This window comes from Miniopterus natalensis, chromosome 10 (genome assembly GCF_054644295.1).
Source record: "Miniopterus natalensis isolate mMinNat1 chromosome 10, mMinNat1.hap1, whole genome shotgun sequence".
Taxonomy (NCBI): Eukaryota; Metazoa; Chordata; class Mammalia; order Chiroptera; family Miniopteridae; genus Miniopterus; species Miniopterus natalensis.
Window position 1 is genome coordinate 7,790,140 of NC_142090.1, and position 14,275 is coordinate 7,804,414.

General features: G+C 39.8%; 1 protein-coding gene across 1 annotated transcript; it reads left to right on the forward strand.

The window, feature by feature from the left end:
- The first annotated feature begins 5,962 nt into the window (after positions 1 to 5,962).
- TAS2R38 (taste 2 receptor member 38) lies at positions 5,963 to 6,973 on the forward strand. The gene has a single exon (XM_016205066.2). The coding sequence runs from the start codon at positions 5,963 to 5,965 to the stop codon at positions 6,971 to 6,973; it is 1,011 nt and encodes a 336-aa protein (XP_016060552.2).
- Positions 6,974 to 14,275: the final 7,302 nt, after the last annotated feature.

Here is a 14,275-nt window from a genome sequence, read left to right on the forward strand (position 1 = left end):
TACAGGTCCCTGCTGAGCAAAGTGATCTTATGGATGTCCCCAATCCCAAGACTCCACATTGGTACCAAAGCTGACTAGCCCAGGGAGGGCACCCAACACAAAGACAGCCCATCCTGAAATTGGCCCACATCTTACAAAGCAGTTTGCTGTGTGGCCACTACATGACTCAGATTCTCTTTCTGAATGTAAGACACAGGAGATCAATTAGTCATTGATAAATTAGCAGGATCGATTGGTAGCAACAGCGAAATCTGAAGATAGACAGAAAGAAGAGCTGTGCGAGACAATCTTTGTCTTCATCTCCCCATGTGAGTACCACTCGGCCGCCTCCTTTTGACTACTATGAGTGGACAAAATATGCTTTAGAACACAGGAAGCAGGGGCAGCCTCCCTGCTGCTTCCTCTGGCGCTTCTGTCCTGCCTCCTCGTGACAAGCCTGCCTGAACAGAGCGGGCTGCCTTCTCCCCATCGCGGGCCGGGCGCCACGTGCCCAGATGGGCAAATAGACTCAGGCCCTTCTTACCAGCAAGTTATCAGCGAGCAACAGCATTCAGCTTCTAATAGTGGCCCAGGCATGTGACTTCAAGACATAAAGAGATTACCTTTCTCACGTAATGAGAAGGCTGGGACTCAAATACTCAAAAACATGTCAGGGCGAGGGCTGTGAGAGTCTCTCAGTCTTCCCTCATGGGTGAAGCTCCAACATAACATCTGAGCTCAGGCACAGAAAGAAGAGAAGGCAAGGAGAGCTTTCTAAGAAATCTAGCCAATGACTTTTGCATCTCATTAGCCACTCTGATCTGAAAGGAAGATAAGAAATGAGTTTCGTTGGAGCTGGGAGTACTGAGCTACTGAACAATGCAGGAGCTCTGTTGGTAATGAAAAGAGAGGCGTGATACTGTGAATAGAATGGCAGGCTGGACGTGTAGGCTCTGCCTAGGTCCACTGAGTGTTCCAACCCAACTTGTTTGGGTGCTGGTGTAGCTTTTATTTTTTAATTTATCTTTATTGTTAAAAGTATTACAGGTGCCCTCTTTTTCTCCTCAATGACCCCTTCTATCCTGCACCCAAATAAAATAATACGCTACGCTCCATTTCACTGCTGCCCTTCTCAGGTAACAGGAGCGATTGACAGAGCTGGATTGGGGAATTCCTGGGACTCTTTTCTCCACATCTTCACCAACACTTGTTTTCTTTTGGTTTTTTGATAACAGCCACTCTATCAGGTGTGAGGCGGTATATCTGAGCAGCTTCCCCTCTGTCCCCCACCTTGAGGTATGGACTACACCTCTGTGCTCCTTCAGTTCCTCTAATACTCTTTGGTTTACCAGTGTGTCTTTAGTGCCCATCACAACCTCTGAAATATATTTTGTTCTTAATAAATGTCACCTAATACATCCATTGGATATATTTAAGCAAGTCACTGGAAACACTTAAGCAAGGCATCCTAAAGGAACAAGGTTGGATATTACTAGTAACGGTGTTTTTGTGTCAAGCTAACCAACAGCAATTCTAAAAAACCAGTCCAAAGAATTCAATTCCAATATCCAAAAAACAAGTGGCAGCAAAAGTCCAAACACATACATTTTAAGCAATTTTTAACTTCCACTTATATGCAAAATTCAAGTAACTACAACTTTTTATCACATCTGGCCGGGTTTTTGTTCCTGCCACTGCTCTTAGCATTGCAATTAACTTAGCTGCTCTGAGCTTCCGGAGTGGACTGGTTTTCAAACTCCAGCCAGATGGCAAAGACCATTCACACAGGTTTTTTATATAATCCCAAACACCGTGTGTACATAAATAAATGGAGGGGGATACCGATGAGGGTTTTTGCTACTCGTCTCTAAATGAGCTATTGAGTGTGGAAAGACCATGGTGAGATTTAATACTCACAAAAAATCACTTAGATCAATGATTTTACTAATTCTTAGACATAAAAGTTTATAATCTTGATATACGTGATTATAACTGTGTTTATATATCTCTGCCTGTGCAATGGAGCAAGTATTTTCCAGCTGGATCCTTTAGGAAAGTAAACACCTTTCTAAACACCTTTGGTGCGATACTGCCCCCTGGCGTGGTGAACAGAAGGGGAGACAAGCTTCAGTTGCAAGTACAGAACTCTGCCTTGGTATTTGGAGTTCTTTTTGGGTGGTGAACACAATACAATATACAGATGTGTTATAGAATTGTACACCTGAAAGCAATACAATTTTACTAACCAATGTCACCCCAATGAACTTAATTTAAAAATTTTTAAATAAAGAAAACTAATAATAGAAAAAGAGAAAGACAAAAAGAACGAATGACTGAAATGAGGTGGCCACAAATGGGACGAACAAAATGCAGCTGCAGTGCTATGTGATTATGTACAATGAAGGACTGTGTGAATATCTCTATATAAATAGTTCATCATAAAACAGGAGCAAACATTTTTAGTAACTACTGATTTATGTCGCATTTCTTATAAATGAAAGTAAGGAGCTTTAGTTACAAGTAAATGCGAAAAACAGAAAGAGACTCATAAGTACAGAGAACAGCCTGATGGTTGCCAGAGGGAAGGGGGTTGGGGAACTGGGTGAAGGGGGTGGAGGGACTGAGAAGTATGGATTGGTGGTTACAGAAGAGTCCTGGGGATGGAAAGTACGGCCTAGGGAATAGAGTCAACGATTTGTAATAACTCATGGTGCCAGGCGGGTACTGAAAATATCAGGGGAACACTTTGTAAAGTATGATTTTCTACCCGCTGTGCTGTACACTTGAAACTAATACATGATAATATTGAATGTCAACTGCAATAAAAATTGTTTTTCAATTTTTAAAAAAAGTAGATATAACAAAACAAAGTATTTACAGAAACAAATGGGGCAACACACATAACTCTGATTAAGGAAAATCTTAAAGAAATATTCAGGGAAAAGAACAGGGTGAAGGACATCAAGGACAAACACATTATAACAATGCTATTAATAGCTAACATTTATTATTTTTTCATCCACAAACATAATATATTTATTTAGGCTTCTTTAATATCTACTAATAAACTATCATTTTCTCAATAATTTCTTGCATGTTTTCTGTTAGATTTATCCTTCAATGTCATATGTTTTTGTTGTGTTATAGATTGTAACTTTTGGGGGTTTTCTTAATAAAGTGGGCATATATTTAACCTGTACAACATAATGCTTTGATGTACATAGTAAAATTATTACTACAGCCAAGCAATTGAACATACCCATTTCTCAGTTACTTGTGTGTGTGTGTCGGGGGGGGGGGCGGGGGGTGCACGCATGTGTGTGGTGAGAGCCCCTGAGATCTGTTTTCTTAGAAAATTTTCAGTATTTGATACAGTATTAACTATAGTCATCATGTTATACATTAATTAGATCTCCAGAACTTATTAATCCGACAAAACTACAACTTTTTACCTTTGACCAACATCTCCCCGTTTCCCCAACCTCCCCACCCGTGGTAACCACTGTTTTACTCTCTCCTTCCATGAATTCTACTTTTTTAGGTTCCACATGTGAGTGAAATGATGCAGTATTTTCCCTGCTGGGTCTAACTTATTTCACTTAGCATACTGTCCTCCAGGTTTACCCATGTTATTGCAAATGACAGGATCTCCTCTTTCGAAGCTGAATAATATTCCATTGTATGTATACAACACAATTTCTTTATCCATCCACACATCCACAGGCATTTAGTTTGTTTCCATACCTCATCTATTGTGAATGCTGCAATGAACGTGGGAGCACCGATCTCTCTCTGAGGTACTGATGTCATTTCCTTTGGATATAAACCCAGAAGAGGGACTGCTGGACCATATGGTAGCTCTATAACTAACATTTATTGATTGGCTGTCACAGGCCAAGCACAGTTCCAAGCCTGCTACATGTGTCAGTTCAGGTAACCCTCCCAGCCCTCTGAGCAGGTGTTGCTTTGACGGTCATGTCCATTTCATCTGAGATGAATGAAGAGGGCTCAGTCACTTGTCAAGGTCACACAGAGGAAGCGCACAGCCAGGCCTTACCTCTCGAGAGCCTGGTTCCAGGCCCCACGCTCTCAAGGCCGAGCGCCCTTGCTCTCGGGAGCTCCATGGGACTGTGAGCACGCTCGGAGGGAGCAGGCTTCCAGAGACACACTGTGAAATGAGCCAAAGGGGCCAGGGAAGCAGGAGGCTGCGCAAGCGGGTGACACAAGGAAGAAAGCTGCGCCCTTAGAGGAAATGTTACCGGACAACAGAGAACAGACCACCACCCAGCTTCTCCTTTCATCTTCATTCATTCCACAAAATAAAGGAGTGCATGAAGCGCGAAGGACAATAATAAAAGAACTGGGAAAATCACAATATTTGTAAAAGTAAAAAAGAAACACCAGATCAGGGAGAAATGTTACAAAACAACATTCAGTCTCAATGATCAGTTCTCTGATCTCTGTTGAGAAACTAGCCAGGTTTTGTTTCCAGAGCTCACAGAAGTGAATGTGAAATCAGTCCACATTCCTTAAGAAACTGAGGAGAATTAAAGATGCTAGAAATACAGAGCCCACCGAATATTTGGAAATGTTTCACAGGGGAAAAAGCTAGACCGCAGAAATGGCAGCCAAGTATCTTAGAATATAACCCTTAGGAATGTTGAAATGTACTAGATGTGATCCTTGAGGATGTTATAGACTACAAATGCTTTGTTTGTGAAAATTTCACTTATTTAAAAAATATATTTACTGAGTGCTTTCTCTGTGCTTTCACGAAGCTTATGTGTGTGTGTGTTTTAGTGGGGGTAGGTTTAGGCAATAAATAATTGAATATATGCAGAAATATATAGCAGGTGAAGTATGACAGAAGGCACCCAAGATTTTGGTAAGGAATATCATTCATAGAATGCTCAAGGAAGATCTCTCTGATAAGGTGATTTTTGGAGAGACCTTTTGAGAAGAAGATGGGACACTGGAGTATATAGAGGAAAAACATTCAGTGAAAATAAATGGTCCTGAGGTGGGAGGGTACCTGGTGAGTTCCCAGAGCATGGAAGAGGCCCACTGGACTGGGGTGGAATGAGGGATAAAGCAAGGACCTCAGATGACATCTAAGAAGGGACAGAAGCCCTGATTATGTACATGGGACCTATGGGCCACTGTGAGGACTTAGTTTTTATGATGAGAAAGAGGCTCTGAATGGTTTAGACAGTCAGTGGCATGATCCTAGTCATATTTTCGCAGGATCACTATTGCCACTTTGTGGGAATGGGGCCAGGAAAGCCGAGGAAGCAGTAAAAGGCTTCTGCAATAATCTGAGCCAGATGTCCCCCCCACCTTCTCCCTTTACGGAAAGGCACTGGTCTTGTCCATGTTAATAGTCCTCTTGCCAAGCACAGTGCCTGGTGTAATGATGATGACTGGATGAAATCTGGTGCCCAGGAAGGAAACATGCACTTGTCCATATGAAAAACAAAGCCTATAATTAGAGTCATGGCTCAGAGGTGACAGGAGGCATGCAAATGGAAAGAGACACCATTTCAAACCATAGTTCAAGATATATGCTTTGCCTGCTGCCAGTTCCCTTGAAACCCATAAGCAAGTCCTCCTCTCTTCTCCACCCAGGCAGGTCCAGGTGGGCATGCAAAACTGGGCTTGGGAAATTGAGACCATCTTGTTTGCATCCATGGTGCTGTGTTGTGGCTCCCTGGGGACGTTGTTGCACAGAAACACCAGGGTTTCTTAAAAGCTTCTGCATCATCGGAGAGATACAACCATCATTCTTCTCTAGTATCCAAGAGATGGTCTAAAGCAACAATATCCTTCTAAGTTCCTGCCAGGACTTGCTATGCGCTCACTTTGTCATAGATCTAGGCAAGAGCCGAATGCCTTGTGAAGGGAAGGTCCTGGCTCAGAATGAACACTTACTCTTCTCTACTGGGCAGTGTGTGAGTCTTAGGTTGGCCAAGCAAGAAGAGACATCATGTTGGCTCTGATTCCCACCAAAACTGTGTTCTATGAAGTCAAGTGTGTGTTTCTGTTCCTTTCAGTCCTGGAGTTTACAGTGGGAATTCTGGCCAATGTCTTCATTTTGTTGGTGTATTTTCGGGACATGGTGAGGAGGCAGCCCCTGAGCACCTGTGACCTTGTCCTGCTGAGTCTCAGCTTCACCCGGCTTTTCTTGCATGGGGTGCTGCTTCTGGATGTCATCCAGCTTACCCATTTCCAGAGCATGAAAGAGCCACTGAGCCTCAGCTTCCAAATCACCGTCATGCTCTGGATGATGACAGAACAAGCTGACCTCTGGCTCTCCACCTGCCTCAGCTTCCTCTACTGCTCTAAGATCGTCCGTTCCTCGCACTCCTTTCTGCTCAGCTTGTTCAGCTGGATCTCCAGGAAGATCTCCCGGATGCTCCTGGGGGCTGTTTTTTTCACCAGTGTCTGCATGGTCATCTGTTCTACGCACATTTGTAGGAGACCTCACTTGACAGTCACAACTGTGCTATTCATAAAGAATGATACAGAACACAATTTGCAAACTGCAAAACTCCAGTTCTTTCATTCCTTCCTCTTATGCAGCCTGGGCTCCATCCCGCCTTTCCTGTGTTTTCTGGTTTCTTCTGGGGTGCTGATTGTCTCCCTGTGGCGCCACATGAGGACAATGAGGGCCAAGACCACGGACTCTCGTGACCCCAGCCTGGAGGCCCACCTCAAAGCACTCAGATTCCTCATCTCCTTTCTCTGCCTCTTTGTGCTATCATTCTGCGCTGCCCTCCTCTCGGTGCCTTTACTGGTGCTGTGGTACAACAAGTTCGGGGTCATGGTCTGCCTGGTGGTCATGGCAGCCTGTCCCTTGGGACATTCAGCCATCCTGATCTCGGGCAATGCAAAGCTGAGGAGAACCGTGGACGGAATTCTACAGTGGCTTCAGAGCAGACCACAGCAGGCCACAGCAGGCCACAAGGCAGATCCCAGGCCGCCAGATCTGTGTTGAGAATGGACATGAAATGGGTTCTTCATGAAGACACCTCTGATTTCTCAGAAGCCTATTTCTTCTGCAAATCATAACTGAGGAGTCTGTCTGCTCTACCATGGACTCCCCCATAGAAGAATAAAACAGTAAAGCTCTACCTATATGGCCTAGGCAAGTAGAATGACGTTGGTTCCCTAGGCTTGTTTTGATAAATGAACAAATATAAAGGTGAGATACTCAGTGTAAATGCTTTGTATACTGTAGCTTATCAGCGCTTGGTAGGAGCCAAACCATGAGAAATCAGGTCTTGTGAAATAATATTGAAACCCCAAGATGACATGGTTAACTTTTCACATGACCGTTAAACCTGCTTCTTAAAACAGGTGCTAGCGTAATGTTTGGAAATACCCACACTGTGGCAATTAAGAATCCTCCCCAGCCCGGCCGGGCGTGGCTCAGTGGTTAAGCGTCGACCTAGGATCCAGGCCATCAGGGTTCGGTTCTCGGTCAGGGCACATGCCCGGGTTGTGGGCTGCAGCCGATCAATGACTCTCTCATCATTGATGTTTCTAGCTCTCTCTCCCTCTCCCTTCCTCTCTCTGAAATCAATAAAGATATATTTAAAAAAAAAAAATCCTCCCCAAACTCCACCGTTTTCATGGAAATGCGAGACACAAAAGGACTCACTTGGAAGAATTACGTCACCACTTCTGCTTCAAGAGGTACTTCATTAAAACTTCTACAGGAACCAAAGGGTAGGGGTCATTTTGTCTGAAAATAGGCTGACTCAGAAATGTGCTTTCGGCCTGCTGTCCAGCACGGGGAGGGGCAGACACTTACTCAGAAGGCGCCCCAGCCTGTTTCTGGGACCTCCGCTCAGCACAGTGTTGTTGAGATTCATCCTTAATAGCACGTGAGTTACGACTTGCATAACCACTCATTAATGGCGAACAATTGTACTGCTTACGGTTTGGGGCTATTATGAATGAAGCTTTAGAAACATTCTTGAATCCATCTTTTTGTGGCCACAGTTTTGATTTCTGTTAGATAAATACCTAGGAGCAGAATTGCTGTGTCATAAAGTTGATGTACGTGTAACTGTTCGAATAACTGCCAGAAGTTTTCTGAAGTGGCTCTAGCATTTCATGCGGCCATCAGCAAAGCAAAGGCGTTGTTCTGCGTTCTTGGTAACATTCGGTGTTGCCTGTATTTTGACATTTCGGCCCTTCCCATTGTGGCGGGGGTGAATGCTATCTCACTGTGGTTTTAGTTTGCATCTCCCTGATGCCCAATGATATGGAGCACCTTTCCATGTGCTTCCTGGTTATGTGTATATCTTCTATTATAAAGTAACTCTTTGATGGTTGCCCCTTTTTCATACTGAGTTGTCTTTTATTATTTATCTTTAGGAGCTTATTGATTCACAGCATTTGTGCACGTATGTGTGTGTGTTCATTCTGGATACAAGTATTTTATCTGATAGATCCCATATTGTGAATAGTTTAACCCAGACTATGATTTGCCTTTTCATTTCCTTAATGGCATCTTTTGATGAACAGAAATTTTGAGTTTTGACAAAATCCAATTTATCATATTTTTTCCTTTAATGCTTAGCACTTTTTGTGTTCTGAGAAATATTTGCCTGCCTCTAAAATGCAAAAATAAACTACTATGATTTCCTCTAGAATTTTAGTAGTTTTCACTTTTACATTTAGGACTATAATTCATTTTTTATTAATTTTGTACCTAAGGTTACGTAGGATTGAACTGTATTTTTTTCACACGTCTTTCCAGTTATTCCAGTGCCATTTTTGAAGATTTCTCTTCCTCATTGAATTGATTTGACTTTTTTCAAAAATCATATGTCTATATATTATGAATCTCTTTCTGGTCTCAATATTGTGTTCCATTGACATATTTGTCTCTCATTTCACCAAAATCTCACTTTCTTGGTTACCGTAGATTAATGGTAAATATTGAAACCAAATAGTGTCAGTCTTCCAAATTTACTTTTTTTCTCAAAAATTATTTTGCTTTATCTGAACTCACAAATGTGGGATCATTTTGTTTATTTTTTTTAAGCCTGTTAAAATTCTAATCATGTTGAATCTTGATGTCACCCTGGGGAGAAATGACTTCTTAAAAACATTCGATGTGACAATCTATAAATATATCTCTTCATTTATTTACATCTCTAATTTCTCTCAACAATGCTTTGTAGCTTTTAGTGTAGCTCTTACATGTTTCTTAATAAAATTATCCTATGTATTTAATACTTTATAATGCTATTGTCTATTAATTTTAATTTTATTTTTTAATTATTTGTTGTTAGTATATAAAAATATAGTTGATTTTTATGTATTAACCATGTGTCCTGTTACTGTCCTAAATTAATTTATTAGTTTTAATAGTTGTTTGTAGGTGCTTCAAAATGTTATACTTAAACCACTGTGTCATCAACAAATAAAGACAATTTTACTTCTTCCAACCCAATCTGTATGCCCTTTATTTATTTTATTTAACTTATTTTATTGGCTGTGATCTTCAGTACAATATTGATTGGAAGTAGGTGAGTATACATCCTTGCCTCAGTCCTGATTCTAGGGTAAGGACATCCACTATTTAATCATTAAATATAATGTTAGCTGTGTTGATATATTATACTTACATACCTAATATAAGGCTGATCTCTTGTAGATCTCCTTTGTCAGACTAAGAAAGGCTATTTTTATTCCTAGTGTACTGAGAATTTTTACCATTAATGGGGGTTTAATTTTATTAAAACCTTCTTCTGTATTTATTGAGATGATTGTATGTCTTCTCTAGTTTGTAAACATAGCGATTTACATTGAATAATTCTTGAATGTTAAATAAATCTTGCTTTCCTAGGATAAATCTCTACTTGGTCATAATGTATTATTATTTTTATATGTTGGTCTATTTGACTTGCTAATGCAAAAAATTTTTGCATCTATGTTCAGAAGGACTACTAACTCTATTTTTTTAAAAAATCTTTGTCAAGTTTGGTCTCAGGATTATTCTAGCCTCATAACACAAGTGGGAAGTGAGTCCATCTTCTTAATTTTCTTTTAGACTTTGTATAAAATTGGTATTAGTTCCTCCCTAAATATTTGATAGAATTAATTAGAGAAATCATTTGGGCCTGAAATTTCTTATTTAGGAAGGTTTTTTAAGTTATTATAATTATAACTTGTTTAATAGATATAGTATTATTAATATTTTCTATTTGCCCTTGTATTTATTTTGGTAAGTTAGCGTAAATTTAATCATAATATCCCTTTTTTTAATCATTTTAATATTTGTAGTATTTATTTTGCTAGACCCTCTTTCATTCCCAATTTTGATAACTTTTGCTCTCTTTTTAATTCATCACTCTCCCTAGAGATTTCTCAATTTATTGATATTTCCAAACGTCTTTTATTTTCTCCTGCTTACTTCCTATTGTTTATTACTTCCTTCCTTCTATTTTACTAGGTTTAATTTCTCTCCCTTATTTAGCCTCTTACGGCAGAAAATTAGATCATTAGTTTCCTTTCTTCTGTTCTACTATACACATTTTAAGTTTTAAGTTTCTCACTAAACATTTTTGCCATATCCCATAAATTTCAATATCCTACATTCCCCTACCTTTTTTGAGATATAATTGGCATACAACATTTGCAAGTGAAGGCGCACAGTGCGATGATTTGATATGCATATATATCGTGAAGTGTTGACCGCAATGTAGTTAACACATTCTTAGCCTTACATAGTTACCATTTTGTCGCAGGCAGTGGTTATGGTAAGGATATTAAACCTCTATTCTCATGGCAACTTTCAAATATACAATACCGTATTCTTAATTATAGTCACCATGCTGTACGTTAGATCCCCAGGATGTATTCACCTCAGAACTGAGAGCTTGTACCCTTTGACCAACATCTCTATTTCCCCCACCTCCCAGCACCATTCTACTCTCTGTGAGTCCAATGATTTTAGATTTTTAATATAAGTGAGATCGTACAGTATTTTTCTTTATCTGACTTATTTCACTTAGCATAACGCCCTCAGGCTCCATCCATGTTGTCCCAAATGGCAGGCTTTCCTTCTTTTTTTTATGGCTGACGAATATAGATCCGGTTATCTGTTGATGGACACTTAGGTTGTTTCCAGTTCTCGACTTTTGTGAATAATGCTGCAGTGAACACAGAGGAAGTGCAGGTAGCTCTTCGAGGTAATGATTTCATTTTATTCTGACTTACCTAGAAGTGAGGCTGCTGGGTCAGATGACAGTTCTCTTTTTAACTTTTTGAAGATCCTCCAGACTCTTTTCCATAGTATACCAATTTACATTCCCACCAATAGTGCACAGAAGTCCCCCATCTTCACCAGCATTTGCGATCTCTTGTCTTTTTTATAGTAGCCATTCTAACAGGTGTGAGATGATAGCTCATTATGGTTTCCATTTGCATTTCCTAGATAATTAATAATGTGGAGAACTTCTCCATGTACCTGTTGGCCATTTGTATGTCTTCTTTGGAAAAAATGTCTTTTCAAGTCCTCTGCCAATTTTTAATCAGGTTGTGTTGTGTTTTTATTGTTGTTGTTTTGGTTTGTTTTGTTTTTGCTATAAAGTTGTAAGAATTACATAGTTTGGATATTAACCCCTCATCAGATACATGGCTTACAAATATTTTCTCCTAAACTCAAGAGTTGGGGCTTTTTATTGCTAATGGTTATAACAGAACTTTAAATAGGGAAGTGACATGATCATAGCAATGATTTTATAAAGATTTGTCTGATGGTGTCATCTAATACTGATTTGCAGGGGAGGAGGCAAAGGGTTTACGCCATTTCCACTCCAACTGTGACGAAAGATTTAGACTTGGATGGGGTAGTGAGAATGGCAGAGGAATAAAAGAGCCTTTGTAAAACATCGGGTAGTGTCTTGATGTGGTGGTTGACAGAAAAGGAAAATTCAAGGACCTTTTCAGTGTGTGAGAGTGTTGTAATATAATACAATCATTAACAAAAATAAAGAAGTTCAGGAAGGAAGTTGGATTGAGTTTGGGTAAAATGGTAAGTAAATGTGGTTACAAACGTAACGCAACTGGGTTGACATCATGTCACCTAGTTGGAAAACATCAGCTGATTCTTGAAAATGAAGAACTAAAATTCAGATTAGAGGATAGAACTAAAATAAACTTGTGTCCTCAAAAGAGAATCTAACCTGAAAGTGAAGAATGAAAAAAAAAATTCCATGCAAATAGAAACAAACAAACAAAAAAAGTCTGGGGTAGCAATACTTATATCTGGCAAAATAGACTTCAAAACAAAGGCCATAACAAGAGACAAAAAAGGTCACTGCATAATACTAGAAGGATCTGTCCAACAAGAGGACAGAAATAAAGGCATCCAAAATGGAATGGAGGAAGTAAAACTGTTATTATTCACAGATGACATGATATTGTACATAGGAAACCCTAAAGACTCCACCAAAAAACTGCTAGATCTAATAAGTAAAGTCAGCAAAATAGCAGGATACAAAATTAATATCCAGAAGTTGGTGGCATTTTTAAAAATATATATCTTTATTGATTTCAGAGAGAGGAAAGGAGAAGGAGAGAGATAGAAACATCAATGATGAGAGTCATTGATCGGCTGCCTCCTGCACGCCCCCGACTGGGGATCGAGCCCGCAACCCGGGCATGTGCCCTGACCGGGAATTGAGCCCTGATCATCTGGATCCTAGGTCAACACTCAACTGCTTAGTCACGGCCGGCTGGGCTGGTGGCATTTTTATACACCAATAATAAACTATCAGGAAGAGAAACTAAGCAAACAATCCCATTTACTATTGCAACAGCAACAACAACAAAAAAATACCTAGGAATAAACTTAACCAAGGAGGTAAAAGACCTGTACTCAGAAAACTATAGGACACTAAAGAAAGAAATAGAGGGAGATACAAGAAGTGGAAGCAGCCCGGCCGTGCATAGATTAGAAGAATTAACATCATTAAAATGCCCATACTACCCAAAGCAATCTATAGATTCAATGCAATTCCTATTAAAATACCAATGGCATATTTCACAGATCTAGAACAAATATTCCAAAAATTTATATGAAACCAAAAAAGACCCCAAATAGCTGCAGCAACCTTGAGAAAGAAGAACAGAATTGGAGGGATCATAATACTGGATATCAAACTATACTACAAAGCCATTGTAATCAAAACAGCCTGGTACTAGCACAAGAACAGGCATATAGATCAATGGAATGGAACAGTGAGCCCAGAAATCAACCCAAGACTTTATGGTCAATTAATATTTGACAGAGGAGGCAACAGCATACAATGGAGTAAAGACGGTCTCTTCAATAAAGGGTGTTGAGAAAATTGGACAGGTACATGCAAAAAAATTAATCTAGACCTTCAACTTACACCATACACAAGAATAAACATGAAATGGATAAAAGACTTAAAAGTCATGAAACCATAAAAATTCTAGAGGAAAACATAGGCAATAAAGTCTCAGAAATCTTGTGTAGCAATATTTTCTACCGATATATGTCCTAGGGCAAGGGAAACAAAGGGAAAAAAGCTTCTGCACAGCAAAGGAAACCATCAACAAAATGCAAAGGGAACCCACTGTATGGAAGAACATATTTGCCAAGGATACATCTGATAAGGGGTTATTTTCCAAAATATATAAGGAACTCATACAACTCAACAGCAGGAAGACAAACAATCCAATTTTTAAAATGGGCAAAGGGCCTGAATAGACACTTCTCTAAAGAAGACATACAGATGGCCAAGAGACATATGAGAAAATGCCCAACATCACTAATCATCAGAGAGATGCAAATTAAAACCACAATGAGGTATCACCTCACACCTGTCAGAATGGCCACCAATAAATCCACAAACAACAAGTGCTGGCATGGAAGTGGAGAAAAGGGAACCCTAGGGCACTGCTGGTGGGAATGTAAATAGGTGTAGCCACTGTGAAAAGCAGTATGGAGTTTCCTCAAAAAATTAAAAAAGGAACTGTTTTTTGACCAATGTTCCCACTGCTGGGAATATAGCCTAAGCAACCCAAAACACCTATCAGAAAGAATATATGCACCCCACTGTTCATAGCAGCATTGTTTACAATAGCTAAGACCTGGAAACAGCCCAAGTGCCCATTAGTAGAAGAGTGGATAAAAAAGCTGTGGGACATCTACATAATGGAATACTACGAGGCTATAAAAAATGAACTCTTACCCTTTGAGACAACATGGGTGGACCTGGAGAATATTATGCTAAGTGAAATAAGCCAA

What these genes read in the sequence shown, in the direction of transcription:
- TAS2R38 (XM_016205066.2), top strand. Translation starts at nt 5,963, where the DNA reads ATGTTGGCTCTGATTCCCACCAAAACTGTGTTCTATGAAGTCAAGTGT.